Genomic DNA, 18,486 nt, shown 5'->3' on the forward strand with positions numbered 1-18,486 from the left:
TCTATGTGTCTGAATCATACTGACGTCACTGTAAATTTTGACAGTGGGGTGTAATGTATTCGACTAGACAGCAGATGGCGTGTACTGTCCAAGGAAACAGCAAGATTCCTGCCCGATAAATGTATTCAAACTATCCTGAACTAGTGAACAAGCAGTATGTATGACTTTCAAATGCTATGAAATAAATGTGACTAAAGCATAAATACAGGCAATCTCCCATACACTAGTCTGAATCATTTATTACTGGACCAATATTAAGAAATTTTGAAATTAAAATTCCAACATTTTTACCTTGAAATGGTTACATTTCTCGTTTTTGTGATACTGTAAATCCAGATTGCTGAACAATATCTTGCAATGTATCTGAGTACAAGAACATCTCTGACTACTCACACACTCATTTATTTTTACTGCACCAACATTAAGAATTTTCCAAAGTACTACTTTTGCAGCTTGGGATGGTTGCATTTAACATTTTTGGGTCACGAAGTAAAAGTACTTCGTTGCTGTACTTAAGTACATTTTTGTGTATTTGTACTTTAATTGAGTATAAATATGAAGTGGCATTTTTTATTTTTTACTCCACTACTTTTCAAGTTGTCACCTGCATTGCATGTTACTTTTGTTTGTTTTCTATTTTTCTCATTGTGAATTAATAGTTTCGTCTTCATACCTCCGGCACAATCGATAAGCTCCGTGCAACTATGCCGTAATTGAGCACTAGAGGCAGCAACACAAATACAAACAAGATTAGGCAGGTGAATAAGATATTGACCAATAAAAAACAATAGTGAGCGCAGCGCGACTTCAAATGGGTACTGCACGAATGAGATATATAAAAGAAAACAATGATTGATTTGTACATGTATATATATGGCTATATTTTAACATTTAAGAATAAAGTACTGGATTTATGTTTTTTGTTTTTTTTTTAACCTGAAATGGACTGAGGGCGCGATGTTACAAGCATGAAGTAGCGAGGGTTCACTGTGTGTATATATACACAGTCATATGAAAAAAATTAGGAAACCCAATGGAAGCCTGTGTGTTTTTTAAATATTTGGTCATTAAATATCAATTTTAACAACCTTAAAACTAAAAAAAAAAACAAAAAAAAAACATTTTTATAACTTTCTGTAAAATGCAATTTTAAATTAAATGCAATTTCTGTTGAGGAATAAATTAGGACACCCCCACATTCAATCCCACTTAAAATGGCTAAAATCACACGCAAGTGTATCACATCAGGTCCACGTGATTTAGAACATCATTACCCAGTGTTTTGAAGGAGGCTTGCCTTATTTAAACCTCACATTTACTTTGGTATGCTCCTGACTATTGATGTGAGAGAAAACGCCATGGTGAGTTCTATCTCTGGGAAAAGAAAGTGATTTAATTTAGGTAAACAACAAAAATTAACATATTTTTACTCATTAAACCAAATATATCTACAAAAATGCATATTCTAACTGAGGAAAAAGTTAGGACACCCTACTACCTAATAGCTAGTGTTACCCCCTTTGGCTGAAATAACTTCAGTGAGTGACTGTTGAAGTGAGAGAAAACACCATGGTGAGATCTAAAGAGATGTCTGAGGCCTTCAGAAAGAAGATTGTAGACGCTTGTGAGTCCGGTAAGGGATTTCAAAAGATCTCAAAAGAATTATACATCAATCATTCCACTGTCTGGAAAATAGTCTACTACTACAATTATTACTACTGTGAAAGGACTACTACTATACTATTACTTGAGTATTTTTTTTTCTTAGATACTTGTACTTTTACTTAAGTAGTTGCACCTATATCTGAATTTAATGTAAATCCTAATTGCTCTATAGTTGAGGGTGATGGGGATTATTTCAGGTAATTCTTGAAGAACAATAGCAGAGGAGAGTCCCATCACAAGTGTAAAAAAAATACAAATTAAAAATAAAATTAAAAAAATAATAAAAAGTTACTTTCTCTATAAAGGATTAAAGTCAATTTTACAACAGCTGCCCACTGTAGTGGCCACTGTACCTGAGAGGGCTACTTTGATTTTTTGTTCAATACAGGTACATAATTTACAGGTACACATTTTTGAGCAAAAAAAAAAAAAAAGGAAAAATATATATTTGAAATATTTAACATGTTAAAGTTTTAAGTTATATCGAGTATAACATAATATCTAATCAGGCAATGATTCAAATTAAAATAAGAAATATATGAATTTAAAGTAAAATAAATTAAGAGTCATTCATGGGTCCCTATGGTCCTGAGGCCCGGGACACCATACTGACTGTATAGACACAGTAGCAGGGGATAATTTGTGCTGGATCTTGCCAGAACAAGATCCGGCACCTCTTGATTTTGGCCTCCCTGTGTTCCGGGACATATTTGGGCAGATCCGGCACCTCTCGTGTATAGAAAATAGGGTTGTTGTGATCATGTTTTTTTGCTCCCGATCCGATCCCGATCGTTTTAGTTTGAGTGTCTGCCGATCCCGATAATTCCCGATCCGATTGCTTTTTTTGCTCCCGATTCAATTCCAATCATTCCCGATAATTTTTCCCGATCATATACATTTTGGCAATGCATTAAGAAAAACATGAATAAAACTCGGACGAATATATACATTCAACATACAGTACATGAGTACTGTATTTGTTTATTATGACAATAAATCCTCAAGATGACATTTACATTATTAACATTCTTTCTGTGAGAGGGATCCACGGATAGAAAGACTTGTGACTTTGTATATTGTGACTAAATATTGCCATCTAGTGTATTTGTTGAGCTTTCAGTAAATGATACTGTAGCCATGCCCAAATGCATGATGGGAAGTGGAACCATGACTGTTCGTAGTGCTACCAATTGATATATCTTCTCTGCGTTGGGAAATAACATATGGTGTTAAGATAAAGATCAATTGCTACCTTGCTTCCCATGATATTTCTAATCGTGGGAAGAGGGATTGTAAGGCTTTAGCCAATTAGAAAAAGGCTCAAAGGCTGCCAAAATTCACTCTACTCATTTAACGCTGCCTTTCATCTCTCTATATAGGTAAAACGGCGTCATTAGAGATTGAGCGCGACAATGCATGTGGATCGTGCAGCGCATGCATTATTTGCGTTAAATACTTTAACGTGATACATTTTTTAAAAAATTCATTACTGCCGTTATCGGGATAAATTTGATAACCCTACCTTAAGCCCAAACTAAAGACTCTGGATGAGTGTAACATATTATGTCTGTAACGTTAAATACAATTAGAAAACGATTTAATTAAAAAATATATATATATATTAAAAAAAGGCATGGCTGATATTTTTTTGCCGATTCCGATACTTTGAAAATGACGTGATCGGACCCGATCGATCGGCATCTCTAGTCAAAATGATAATAATATGAAAACGTTTTTAAAAAATGTATTGTAATAGCCCCGAATGATGGGAAAGAAGGAGACGTTAACGGCTTCCTCCACTTTATTGTGGCAACAATAAAAAAACAATATGCAAAATAACAGCGGACTGCTGCCACTTTCGGCCGCGAACTTTTGCTTCTCGCCCGTCTCCGTCTCCCCCTAGCTTCCTACTACTCACACCTCTCCATTCCCAGAGTCTCTTAAAGGGACCGTGTATAGCGTCTTGTTTAGAGCTTTTTGTTGACAAAGGTATCGAACACACGATGTGCTGAGAACTTTGTTTCTTTATTAACACATGGAGCTAACAGCACGAACAGAACTTGTGGCTCTTGGCAGGCTGTGCCTCTCTATCTCACTTCCGCATCACGTGACCAAAACAAAAGTAACGTTGCGTGCACTTCAGGGTGCCTCGGAAAACATTATATCAGAATATTACACATAGTTACGGACAATACAGTAAAAAATGAAATATGATATTAGGGCTGTCAAAATGATCGCGTTAACGTGCAGTAATTAATTTTTAAAATTAATCACGTTAAATATTTGACGCAATTAACGCACATGCCCCGCTCAGATTAAAATGACAGCAGTGTAATTTCCGCTTGTTACTTGTTACCTGTTTTTTGTTGTTTGGCACCCTCTGCTGGCGCTTGGGTCCAAATGATTTTATGAGTTTGGGGAGTGAGTATGGTGTAATGACATCAACAATGGCGAGCAACGAGTTTATTTTTTGATTGAAAATTTTACAAATTTTAAGAAAACAAAAACATTAAGAGGGGTTTTAATTAAAAAAATTCTATAACTTGTACTAACATTTAACTTTTAAGAACTACAAGTTTTTCTATCCATGGATCGCTTTAAGACAATGTTAATAATGTTAATGGCATCTTGTTGATTTATTGTTATAATAAACAAATACAGTACTTATGTACCGTATGTTGGATGTATATATCCGTCTTGTGTCTTATCTTTTCATTCCAACAATTTACAGAAAAATATGGCATATTTTAATAATGGTTTGAATTGCGATTAATTACGATTAATTAATTTTTAAGCTGTAATTAACTCGATTAAAAATTTTAATCGTTTGACAGCCCTAAATAATATGCATTAATTCATTTAGAGAACAAATCCCGAGAATTCCATGTTGTTTATGTTGTCATTTGAAAGAGTCGGCGATTTATTGATGCACTGAAAAGCTGGACCAACAAATCAAGCCCATAACATGAAAAAATAAAATTAAAAAAACTTTTGAAATTTGAGGCATCTAGGGAGCAAGCAGCCAGGATCAAACGGTATTTCAACATGCCAAAAAGACAGTTGCATTTACTGTCTTTTTTAAAAAAGGAGGAAGATGGTTCAAAACGAGTCAGAAAAGCACAAAGAAAAGAAAGAAAAGTCCCACAGCATCGCAAGTTTGTGTGTTGTTTTCAGCACCATTTTCTGTGTATGTTCCGGGACCTGTGCCCGTATCGTCATCCCTGCGCTGTCATATGTACTTTGCGTTCCGGCACCTTATGATTTACAAATTAAACAATGCACAGTAGGCTTTATGCGTGTGTGTCAGCAGAATATTTATTTAGTTAGTCATTTTCAGTAGTCAGTAATCCTACTTTAACAATAGTCCATTTGAAAAACTGTCTTTCCAGACCGTGAGTACTTTTCCGTTTGAGCTTTATTGAATATGACAGTAGTTCCGCTATGATGGAGGTGGCGGTAGAGGGAGGGAACAAGCCAATGATAAAACCTCCTTCCCTCGCTGTTCCGCCGGGTCGACAGCGATTCTTCCCCACACGCTGTGGTGAAATTCTAACGACACTGAAAAGGAATACAGTTCTTTATCATCAGACTAAACGGACCTAGTTTTTCTTAAAATCGATAATAACATGATACGCATTTTACGGTGACCGACGTATTTCAATTGGAATTTGAATTCTCTCGGGTTCCGATTAGGCGCGCGCGCCATCCTAATTAGCTTACCGGCTACTCGGACGTCTTTCTACCAACGGGATTTGACAAGTGGACCTGCGGTAAGTGTATTTTTGTGGTGTCACATTAAAAAATGTGAAGTTCTTGTTGTCTCCTTAGCGACTCGTTTGCGGATTTAATGCCCGTACGGGCTCATTGTGGGTGTTGGCTAACTGTTAGCATTCGTCGTCGTAGAAGCTGAATTTTTCAAAGACGCGTTAGCTTGAATGAAAAGTGTTGTTAATCTTCCTACTTCTAAAGCCAAGTGTGAAATTGTCTCTCTTGACTTCTAAAAATGGCAATGAAGCCATTCAGGTGCATGTCTGTCGACTTGTAGAACTAATTTTTGCGACACAATGGAAGTCGCCTTTCGCATAGTAGGAGAGTGGTTGCCATCTGTCCGGTTTTTGGCAAACCATTGAATGCGCCATAAACGGAAATAACACATTCTCCGTCAAATAGCAAATAATGATGAGTGCCATCGTGGTTCATTCACTTGTAAATGAAGAGTCTGTCGCGAATTAACGAGCCTCAGTGCGGTCGTATGAATGGATGACGACACGTGCGGACGGCGAAAATGCCTTGGTTCATAAATATTGCTTTTCCACCGCCATTACGCAATAATGTACTGATGATTCAATTGAATGTTAGAGTCGAGTATGGAGGGTTTCTGTTATTAATGTATGTATTTTCCCACTAAACAGCTTGTGTGTTGCGAACTCGGCCAAAAATTGCTCCCTCTGGCGTAGTACCTGTCCTTTATGTTTTAGAATTCGTCATTCGGGTTGACACTAACCTTGAATAAACGCTATCTACAGTAATTTCCGTTTCCCAAACATCTTTTAACCAATGTGCATGTTGTGTTTTTTGGCTGGTATTGACGAGAATAGATGTCAATGGCTCGAAAATATGATCATTCACTGGTTCACTGCTTCTTCAGCCAAAATATCACTGTATCACGGTATTGGAATTACAGCTGTAAAATGTGTTACTTTGAGATATCTGGGTTAAATAAAAATCACGTTTAATTTTTTTTTCAAAACATATTAGTAAATTGGAACATAAGTATAATGTTGTTTAATTTTTTTTTTTTAATAACTGAAATATTCTAAATTGAAATAAATGCTGTCCTTTAGGTGAGCCAAACCCACAGCCACAGCTCAAGATGACCATTAGAACAAAAATAATCATTTTCCATAAAAAAACGTGTGTATGACTCGTATCATGATTACATTATACAAACACTCATTCTCAACACAGACAGTTGCCAGAGAGAAAAAAAAAAATGTTTTACCACCGCTAGACACACTAAACACACTGGAGTTAACTCTAATAGCTGGTGGGAAACGTTCATGACAGCGTTTACTAGAGGCGGGAGTCTTGGGGCACTTCACGATTCGATTACGTTTCAGAGGCTACGATTCGGTTATAAATTGATAATTGATGCACAACCCCCAAAACTATTAGCTGCTTTTAATTAGTGCTGCAACGATGAATAGATTGACTCGAGAATTCGATTAGAAAAAAAAATTCGAATTAAATTTTGCTGCTTCGAGTATTCATTTAATTAAAGTGGTGTTGTAATGGTTTGTTTTGAAAGTAGTTTGAAAGTTTGCATTTAGTTTTATTGATTTGGGTGGATACACAGCCCTCTAGTCGACCTCATTTTACATGGCTGAATCCATTTGCTCACTGTTAAGACCAACGTAAGCTAAGTTTTTGTTTGAGCAAATTTTTTTTTTTTTTAATGCATTCGTAATTTAGTTTATAGATATATTTAGCCATTTTTGTGGGAATATGTGTCTGAACCATTTGTTAAGAGCATTGTAAAAAAGAAGTTAGCATTTTATAGCATTTAAGCAAGCTGACTTTTGCTAAGTTAGTAAGTTGTAAGTCAGCCAACAGTTCTTTTGTTGTACATAGATCCTCATTTATTATTTTTTAATACCGTTTGAGGCTCAGCTCAGGTATTTAAATTTTTTTATGTTCCTTATCCTTATACTCGATTATTCGAACTAAATAGTTCATCGGTTAACCGACTACTAAAATAATTGATAACTGCAGTCCTACTTTTAATGTTTCCTACATTAGTTACAAAAATAGTAAAAAAAAAAAAAAAAAAAATCCTCTCAAGCTTAAACTATTTCAGTATAAAGTTAACAGTTCAAAACAGTTAATAAAATACTCAATTCCCCATTCTGTATCAGCAGCTTTAAACTAAATTCAATTACCGTAATTTAATGTTGTGAATCAACCATTGAGTTGTTAAAATTGCTCCCGTTATTCCAGAATTTCCCTTCTGTCTACTTTCGACATGTGAAAGTTTTAACTGTTTCATCATTTAAAGATAGATACAAGTCAAGATTTTGCCGATTTAGGGGAATTTACGATAAAAAGTTAATTAGGTTCGTTCAGAAGGTTTGCTACAACAGCCTTCTAGAGAAGTCTACTGCTTTAAGATGGCGGCTGTTTACTAACACCAGCGAGTCTGTCATTTCGCATCTAGTTTTCTATACATGTGATATTTACCGTAGCAATATGTGGGCGTAGTTTTTAGCGACTGTATCTAGCGGCACGAGTTGAGCATGGTGTTTACTCTCGGTCCGTTCCTCATTGCGTCCCGAAGACCGCGCTGACTGTGCTTTAGTTCCGATTTACCTGGCATATTTCGATAATGGGGATTTGGATATTTGTGAATCGTTCTCGAATCTTCTACGGCCAAATCGCGAATAATCTAAGAATCGGAAAATTCACACACCTATACTAAACACACTGGAGTTAACTCTCGTAGCTGGTGGGAAACGTTCATGACATTGTTTAGCGTTTGCTAACCTTTAATTTTGTATAAATGCGAAATCATATTGGAGGTGTTGCCTTCTCGGCAGGCACCCTCCGCAAACATGTTTTACATGTCGGCCAGCCTTCCTCCTCTTAGCCGCGGCTGTCTGTAACTTTTCTGTAGACGAAGTATTCCCATACCAGCGATTTCCTTTTTTTTTAAGGGGGAAAAAGTTCAGGAGTTTCACCTCCTCCGGCCTTGGCGTAGCACAGCTGACTCGCTTACACTGAACAACAATTGGTCAAAGAGGGTTGAGCCTTGTAGCTGCAAGCGAGGGATTTCTCCCAGCATTTTTGGGACTTAAAAAATAGTTAATACCATGGGACAGTTTGGGACAGGAAAATTGTTGTTTTCATACCACAGAATATCTTGAAACCAGTTATCGGCACATGATTATTGACTGGTTTGGAATCGATGATTTAAAGAAAATCCCTCTCTTCTTTCAGGATGTTCTGCTGCTCATCTGCTGCTGTTACAGTTGCACAATGGCCACCTCTTTGTATCGTACGTTAGCTCAGACCCAAAGAAATTTTAGCCTGCTTAGTATTATTATAGGATAACAATAAGCCCCCTCAATTGGGACACTATATATTTTTGCTAGTCCCTGATAAGTCCTGTAGAGCAGGAGGGTATTCAAAAAGATATTTATTTCCTTATACCTACAATAGTTGTTCGGTTTTTGTGTTATAGCATTTGTATTTTTAAAAAGTAATCAGCAGTCATGGTTTCAACAACGACAACAGTTACGGCAATTGTAGTCGCCACTACATTAGCGCAGCAGGGCCCCTTGACAGAATACTTGTGGCTGTTGATAACTGGCTTCATCATCGCCTTCATCTTGGCCTTTTCGGTCGGCGCCAATGACGTGGCCAACTCGTTCGGCACGGCAGTCGGCTCTGGGGTGGTCACCCTAAAGCAAGCTTGCATTCTGGCCACGGTGTTCGAGACGCTGGGCTCAGTGCTACTCGGCGCCAAGGTCAGCGAAACCATCCGCACGGGCATCATTGACGTGAACGTTTACAACGTTTCTGAACAGTCGGTGTTGATGGCCGGGTCCATCAGTGCCATGTTTGGTAAGTAGCTCTGTTCATGGAACCCTTTTGGTAAAGTATTAAGTCATTCATGGGCCATTTCTGGATTGTTTTCAGGTTCTGCCGTGTGGCAGCTAGCTGCTTCGTTCCTCAAGCTGCCCATTTCAGGAACGCACTGTATTGTTGGCGCCACCATTGGCTATTCTTTGGTAGCCAAAGGCCAGGAGGGAGTCAGATGGTTTCAGCTTCTTCGAATTGGTAGGTTACATATTAGCAATATGAGGATGTATATCACCGAAACGGGAGTAAATGATATATAGTCATAACATCACGATCGTCAACTTTAATAATATTTCAAATATACTAAAACTGTCAGATAATGACGTTTCCAACGTTAACAGCTATCCCGATATCGTCCAACTCCAAAAATCCGATACTGATTTTAAACCGATACCGAAATATGCAGTCGTGGATTTAAAATATTATGGCTAATTCTATTGTGATGCCCCATTGGGTGCTTTAATAATGATAAATGTAACAACTTATAGGTTTTCCAAATGAACATTCTGTGAAAAAAAGAGAACAATTTCAATGACGTTATGGGAAAAAATGCCTATATTGCACCACTGTATTTATTGTTGAAATCTAAATAGTGCAAACATAATTTTTTCATTTTTTTTTTATCAAGTGCAAATTCCCAACAAGGCACTGTTATATGCATATTGGCCCAAAACTGATAATGAAAAACCGATGTTGATATCTTTTTAAAATGCTTTTATCAGCCAATATTATCGGCTCTACAAAATACACTATACTCAATTCTGCAGTACTGATTAGGCATGTCATGATCCGATCATGTGATCGGAAATCAGACCGATCGCACCATTTTTCAGAGGATCCGAATCGGGTGATCTCTCCCCCCCCCCCCCCCCCCCCCCCCCCCCCCGTATAAAACATGTGGGTCTGAATATGTTAAGGGTTAAAAAGTTAAAAAAAATATATTTCAGGAATACAATGGCATTGCCCAAAAATACAAAAATATATACGTTTTATACTCCGCAACACTCACGAAAACATCGGAGGAGGAAGTATTGTAAAAAGCACAGTACTGCAACATATTTGGAGCTTTTGTTCAAATAAAAACAAAAAAGAATTTTTCAGTATTGGATCGGGACTCCGTATCGGCAGATTCTCAAAATCAGGTGACTCGGACCTGAGTGCATAAATATGTGATCGGGACATCCCTTTCTTTAATCAATTATGAGTTTTGACTACTAGACAGTCATGTAAATCTCTCACCTTTCGGCGAAATTTGCTTATTTGAAGTCAAAAAGGGTGACCTACGTGAATTGTGTAGATCCAAGGAGAAAATTTTTAGGGGGGGGGTCGGGAGATTTTTTTAATGTCGGACGCTTGGTATGCAAGTGGGGAAAGCGACACAAAGCCAAAGAAGCGCACCGGAGTGGCCAAAACATTGACTTATTTCTATGAAACAATTGAGGGTACACTGTTGTGTCCTGTCTCTTCAATGCCAAGCTTGCCTGCACGTCAGCCGTGAATGAACAGCTAAAGCGCCGTCGCCCAGTTGTAATTTTGGAAGACGACAGGAGACAATTACATGCTGGCGGATCGTAAGTCCATCTAACTAACTAACGACAGGTTTTACTGAATTTGCTAACCCTGTTGCGATATGTAGTGAGTCCATTTATCGTACGGTAAATAAAAATGAGGGCGGTAATTTTCATGGCTGCGTTTTATCGCCGCAAGCGTGCATGCGTGCATACATTAGTGCGTGCGTGCTGATGGCATATGAGACTCCTGTTCCTTTCACAGACATTTATTACACATCGATATTAAACACTGTAAATGTTAACATTGCTACATTGAGGCTAATGGGGGAAAAGACAACCTACTTTGGCCTGTTATAAAACATTGGCAGTCTTCTTTAAAACGCAAACTTGCGGTTAAAAAGGTGAACCTTCAAACATGAAAAATCGCTGGCTAACAGCATTTGCAAACAAAAAAAATGGGGGGGAAATGATTACTGACACTACATGCAATGACAAAAACCTTTTTTAGCGGCGTGTAAAGCTTACGCTTAGCGGTTTAGCGAACGTACTTCCGGTGAACATTTAAAAAATAAAAGCACGTCATGTTCGTCATATAAATAACGATTTCTTGAGTTAATCCCACATACTTAAGAATTCAGATTCCACACTAAGAATAGTTTTGAAATGACACCCTTTATGAAAAATATGATTGGCAATGAATAAGTATTATACTACTATAATATATAGTAGTACACTATCATATTAATGCTAGATATTTTTTTTTAATCATGTTGGAAAGGCAAAGTCAGTGTTCTGAATCTGTTAACATTCCATTCTTTTGCACTGGTTAATGCCATTAGCATTTGACATTGTTTGTTTTTGGCATTGTTTATTTGTGATTTTTGTAGTGCTGCAAAGATTAATCGATTACCTCGAGTATTCGATTAGGAAAAAAAGATTTGAATTAACTTTTTTTAACTTATTCGAGTATTCGTTTGATTATTGTGGCGTTGTAATGGTTTATTTTGAAAGTGTTTGCGTTCAGTTTTACTGATTTAAGTGGATACACTGCCCTCTAGTCTGCCTCATTTCACATGGGTGAATCCAGCCGCTCCATGTTAAGACCAACATAAGTTTTTGTTTGAGCTAATGTATTTTTTTTGATGCATTCATAATTTAGTTTATGAGTATATTTAGCCGTTTTGTGTGGAAATATGTGCCTGAACCATTTGTTAAGAACATTGTTGGAAAAAAAAAAAAAAAGTTAGCATTTTATAGCATTTAAGCTAGCGGACTTTGCTATGTAAGTTAGCCAATTGTTGTTTTGTTAAACATGGATCCTTATTTAATTATTTTTTTATACCGTTTGAGGTTCAGCTCAGGTATTTTAATTTTTCATGTTCCTTATCCAATTACTCGATTATTCGACAAATTAGTTCATCGATTAATCGACTACTAAAATAATCGATAGCTGCAGCCCTAGATTTTTGTTATTTACGTGTTTATTTGTACTTTAATAAAGAAAATGTTTTTGTGATTTAACAAGCGTCATCAAAAATTAGATTAGTCGACTAATCGTAAAAATAGTCTGCTGACAAATCGGGAGAAAATTAGTCGTTTGGGACAGCCCTAGTTGTACAGTGTACCGGAACATATTTCCTCCACACCCTTCTTACCTTTTTAACCCCTTGACCCATTTTCATGCCTGCATTATGAACTTTTTTTTTTATCCTTTTTGAATTACTTTTCATCAAATACTTGGAAAAAGTTCTCACTTCTGGCACATATAGCGCACAGTATGCCATAATCGGTGTTTTGTTTAGCATTGATGACTGCCAGCTGTACACAAGGTTGTTGTATAACCGCACAGGACACATGAGAACCTTGGGTGTGAACTCAGAATAGGTATTCAAGGGAGTTTGACACCACACTGTAAATTCTTGAACTATGCCATTATGTGCAATTAACATATAGAAGATTATCTCTTCAAATGGCTTTACATCAGAACAACATGTTGTTATCCCAACCATTCCACATAGACGAACAGGCACGCTGTGGGTTCTAATTACTAATGCTGCCGGTAAGTGAATGAAACTGGATACTGAGCAAGCGTTTCCTGTTTGTAACCTGTTCGGTTGCATTTGCTTCCTAAAAATTGAGAGCCTCATTATTGCGCCACAAGATTCTGATCGAGAAGATTGCATAAATGAAATTTTCCCGTTGTTGTACAAAATTCCCATGTGATTTTCAATGCCATTGTAACCGCTATGTTTGCTTTTTTTTGCAGTTGCTTCTTGGTTTCTGAGTCCTCTATTGTCCGGCTTGATGTCTGCTGTGGTTTTCTACTTTGTACGCGTGTTCATCTTGCACAAGGTAAATTGAAGATTCAACTAACAATTTTTTTTATATATATAATCGATTAATCGGCCAATTAATTAAACGATTAATCGGCTAAATTTCACTTTTTTCAATTACCTTCACAGTTTAACTTAAGACACGTTGTAAGTAACAATGAAGACAAAATCCAATTTCAAAGCACACTCTTTTGTATGACAATTTACAATATGAATGGGAGTTTGTGTTGAGGCTCGAAGCTGATATATGAATGGGTTTATATGTGTGGTTTCTTTATAAAAAGAAATTTACTATTTATAACTCCAGCACTTATATGCTTCTCCAAAACAATACAAACGGATGCCTAGGACACTGATTAGCATAATCGCTAACTAGCGTAGCCCTCCGTGATTAAGTAGTAACGTCTCATCAACAAAGAATACAAACAATGCAATTGGAATCATATACTCACCGCTGACAGAGGGCTAATGGATTTAACAACACAAAAGAAAATCTAACTTGTGACATCTCAAAATACTGTTTCAGTGACCCAACCTGAGTGTAGCAGTGAACTCTCTCTTTCTCTAATCACTGGCATGCGCGCACAAAGGACCCAAATGGGACTGCTCATAGCTAGCGGCAAGAATCGATTATCAAATTTGTTGGCATCTAATTTTTTTATCGATGAGTTGTTGCACCCTCATTAAGAAGCTACCGTAGTTTGGATGGTAAGATGTCTGAAAATTGGCAGAAATTTTAATTCTATTCCAATGTAAAAGCTGTTTTTTTTTTTTCATGTGCTACTTTGCATTAACAAATATATATTGAAGAAATATGACATTTAAGACTGGGAAGTTATAGGTATGTTATGATTTGAAGAATTTAGACAAGTTTAAGGTTAAGGCCCTAAACAATTAATTGGTTATTGAAATGTTTAGTGCTGCAGCTATTGATAATTTTAGTAGTCGATTAATCAATAAACTAGTTCGAATAATCGAGTATTCGGATTAGGAACACAAAAGATTAAAATACCTGATCTTAGCCTCAAATGGTATAAAATATAAATGAGATCTACAACAAAAGAACCATTGCCTAACTTTCCTAGCAAAAGTGCGCTAGCTTAAATGCTATAAAATGCTAACGTATGTTTAACAAAACTCTTAACAAATCGTTCAGAAGCATATTCCCACAAAAAATGGCTAAATATACCTATAAACTAAATTACAAATGAATTAAAAACACATATTAGGTCAAACAAAAACTGACCTTATTATGCTCTTAACAGGGAGCAACTGGATTCAGCAATGTTAAATAAATTGTCATATTCACTATTGCCACTAGAAGGCAGTATATCCACCCTAACCAAGTTAAAAAAAAATGCAAACAATTTTAAAACAAACCATTACAAAGCTACTCTAATTAAACAAATACTCGAAGCAGCTAAATTTGAGTTAATCGATGAATTGTTGCACATCTAATTCATTCATTCGCTGCCATTCGTCCACTTCAAGCGGGTTGGACGTCAGTGGCAGCCAAGGCCAGGCGATGAGTTCATTATGGGGTACTGTTCATGCGACTAAAAAAACGCACACAAAAAAACAACTGGAGACAAAATTGCGGATGAGACTCTGGCTTTACAAAGTCGAAATCACGTAAGTGGAGTGTGTCGTAACCCGGGGACTACCTTAGCCTTTTGGTCTAAAAATTTATCACCTTTTTGATATATTGTCACAATCCGATTCTTGACTGTTATTTCTCCCCGCAGAAAGACCCGGTGCCAAACGGATTGAAGGCCCTGCCTGTGTTTTATGCCATAACCATGGGCATCAACCTCTTTTCCATTATGTTCACTGGAGCGCCAAGTGAGTGTCACCGTCTGGTTCAAGCTCTTCTTTTCAGCCACAGCTTAAAATAAATCGCTCCCTCACTCAGATTGCACAAAGCCCACGCATATTCCAGACTCAACCAGACTGTTTATCCTGTAAAAATGTTTATTTTAACGTGTTTTTCGGGGCTCTCTGGGTCGTTTGCGGTTGGAAGTGGGTCATAGGCGGATTGAGAATGTTAAAAGCGGAGCACAGCGGGCAGACGGAAATAAGAATTCACTTAAAGTCTTGACATCACTGTCTGTGGCCTTCAGACACGGAAGAGGAAAAGAGAAGTAACATGGGTGTTGTCATTTGTTGTACTGGATTTTCATTAATGCTTTTAGTTTGTGAAATCTGAAATGACTTTTTTCTTAATACATGTTGCCACTTTTACCGTAAAGAAACGCTTATTAAACGAGCAACTTTTGCTCCTTTTGTGTTCTTCTCTCTGCAGGGCCTAACAAGATGTTAGCTGGCCTGGGCCATTAAATGGTGGCTACAGGCCAGAGTAGGACCAGATATGGTGCGCTGATGTGCAACGTACACATCAGCGCACTGAGAGGCGATCACTCGTGGTTCCATCGTAACCCATGAGCCTGCTTAGCCAGGCACATGATGTACAGTTGCCCTTGTACTTGGGTTTAAAAAAAACACACGAAGGTGCGAGAATACATTTCAGACACATCACCAAATGCATTATTTTAGCAGGGAGCAGTTGTCTTAAAACCTGATTGGACTGGGGTCTCCGTTGGTGGATTCAACACTGTAACATAATAGCAGCCAAGCAAGGACAGTGAACTCGGGTTCAGATGCTATCGTCGAGGTGCGATAGGACACCAGACTTCCCGGGGTGCATTCCGACACTTAATATACACACACAAATGGCAGAAGTCAGCAAGGGCAGCGTGATTTCTTGGCAACAGTGTTGTATTTGGCAGCGCTTTTAATTTTTGTCTTAGTGTTTATGACGAAAACACTTATTTGTTTTAGTCATATTTTAGTCATTTCGAAATGTGTTCGTCTAGTTTTAGTCGACGAAATCTTATACTAGACTTTCTAACCAATAGCCCAGTATTGTCCAACTCCAAAAATCCGATACCAGTTATTGTGATGCCCCATTGGATGCTTTAATAATGATAAATGTTACAACTTTAAGGTTTTCCAAACAAACATTCTGGGGGGAGGGGCAAATTTAACTTTAATACCTATATTGCGCGACTATATCAATAAGCAAAACTTCTGTGTTAAGCTGTGACTAGCCCTTGTACAAAGGCAGAAGGATTCTACATTCACTCTAAAGGCAAAATACATATTGGCCTAAAACCGATGTCGATATTATCTGATATCATTTTAAAATGCTTTTATCTGCTATTATCGGCTATCCGATAGGCCTGCATCTAAAGATTATTCTCATACTCAGACGATTATTCGAATAAATGCCACTTTTTCAAATACCTTCACAATTTTCCTTGAAGTTGTTTTAGGCATGTTGTAAGTAACACTGAAGACAAACTGGATGACTATTTCCTTCAAAAATAATATTACAATTTCCTGGTTTAACTGTAGTCTACAACTGTATTGATTATGAAATTCGTTGGCAATTAATTTATTATTCGATTTTAATTGATTAGTTGTTGCAGCCTTATTAAGAAGCTAGTTTAGATTTGCGAAAATTGGTAAAAATGTGAATTGTTGTTTTCCAAAGTAAAAACAGATTTTTTTATTTCCTACTTTTGACTTGAACAAAATATAATGAAGAAATATATTTAAAGTTAAGTCTGCTAGCTGAAATGCTATAAAATGCTAACATCTTTTTTTACAACACTCTAAACAAATCGTTCAAACACATATTCCCACAAAAAACGGCTAAATATACCTATAAATTATATTACGAATGCATTAAAAACACATTAGCGCAAACAAAAACTGATCTCCTCTTGCTCTTAACAGGGAGCAGCTGGATTCAGCTATGTTAAATGAGTTATAACATATTCACTGTTGCCACTAGAAGGCAGTATATCCACCCTAAAAAATATAAGTCAATGCAAACACTTTCAAAATAAACCATTACAACGCCACGTTCATTAAACGAATCCTCGAAGCAGCAAAATTTAATTTTAAGCTCTTTTTCTTATTGAATTACTCGAGTTAATCGATTAAATTTTGCTCTCTACTACCTGATAATATCGGACAACTCCATCTCATACAAATTTCGTCTGGTTTTAGTCGACAGTTACTTTAGATTTTTTCGTCTATAAAATTCAAAAGTTTTAGTCCAAAAATATTTAAAAGTTTTCAACAATTTCAAATGAACATAGACAGACGAGCACATATTGTAGCGTCTACAAGGACAACGCCAACTTGGTGATGAGGATACCATCGGCAGGAAAAACAGTGCATTTTCAATTAAACACACCTAGAAGTCATGAACTGTATATAAATACAAGCTGTCCAACCATTAAAGAGGATGCTCGCCACACTAAAGTTGATGCTAATGCTAACGCGAATGCTATGCTAAAGCGACGATCACTCAGCACATAGCCATTGCATATTCTCTCTTAAAAAGATGAGAAAGCAAATCTTACCAAGTGTTAGTCGGGCGGTATATTGAAAATTTACCGTTATCGAAATTTTTCATGATAACCGACGTAATTTTGACCATATCGGTAAATTCGGTAATTTAATAAAACAAGAAAATATAGCTTTCCCTTCTAAGCAAGCAGTCAGTGTGCATACATATGAAGTCACGTGGTTAACAAGAACTCAAACCAACAGAAGTCCGGTAGGCTAAGGCTACAAGCAAATGTGATGGAGTCGGGCTTAAGGGAGCTTCGCCAAACTTCACCCGACATTAAGACTCTTGGTGGCCTCCAGACGGGCTTTCACCCCCGGTCCTCCCTGGTTCTCAGGATATTAGGAGAGGGTGCTTTCAGTGCTTTCTACTGGTAGCCAGGCCACAGGCTAACGCTAGCGGCTAACTCTACAAATGAACGTGACGACTCTGATAGTCGCTCTAACCTTGTCGAAACGGCTGAATTTAAGGGCATGGAGTGCACCTAGCAATCAGTATGTCGCGTTATTTTGTGTATCTGTGTGTGTGTGATTTCTCTGATACCATCAGAAAAGCTATGAGTGTAAAGCATAAAGTATAATCCAACAGTGAAGCCTATAACATGACCGTTTAACGACCACAGCTATTTTTCTGTATGTGCTTGCTTTGTTCTGTGTCATTACTGCCATCATAAAATCTTAACTGTTTCATTGGCATAAAAGCAATATGGCTTTAAAGCGGAAGTTCAGGATTTTTTACATGAGGCTTATTAATCTTCGAATTAGCAGGGGTTTAGTTCGTTAATGGAGTTGATTTCCAGACATTCAGTTAGTCCGCAAGTTATTTGTTAGTTTCAGGGCTCTGGAGTGGATAAGCTAGCGCAAGTTAGTTTATGTTTAGACTTCATATAGAATTTGTTAAATTGAAAGCTGGTAAACAA

General features: G+C 37.2%; 1 protein-coding gene across 1 annotated transcript in view; it reads left to right on the forward strand.

The window, feature by feature from the left end:
• Positions 1 to 5,102: 5,102 nt before the first annotated feature.
• slc20a1b (solute carrier family 20 member 1b) overlaps positions 5,103 to 18,486 on the forward strand; it is a 34,299-nt gene continuing 20,915 nt past the window's right edge. The window contains exons 1-5 of the mRNA XM_057818880.1: positions 5,103 to 5,435; positions 8,659 to 9,285; positions 9,361 to 9,501; positions 13,081 to 13,166; positions 14,893 to 14,989. Coding sequence (XP_057674863.1) covers positions 8,934 to 9,285; positions 9,361 to 9,501; positions 13,081 to 13,166; positions 14,893 to 14,989 — 676 coding nt within the window. The 5' untranslated portion in view covers positions 5,103 to 5,435; positions 8,659 to 8,933. The remainder of the gene's footprint in view (positions 5,436 to 8,658; positions 9,286 to 9,360; positions 9,502 to 13,080; positions 13,167 to 14,892; positions 14,990 to 18,486) is intronic.

This window comes from Corythoichthys intestinalis, chromosome 17, assembly GCF_030265065.1.
Source record: "Corythoichthys intestinalis isolate RoL2023-P3 chromosome 17, ASM3026506v1, whole genome shotgun sequence".
NCBI lineage: Eukaryota > Metazoa > Chordata > Actinopteri > Syngnathiformes > Syngnathidae > Corythoichthys > Corythoichthys intestinalis.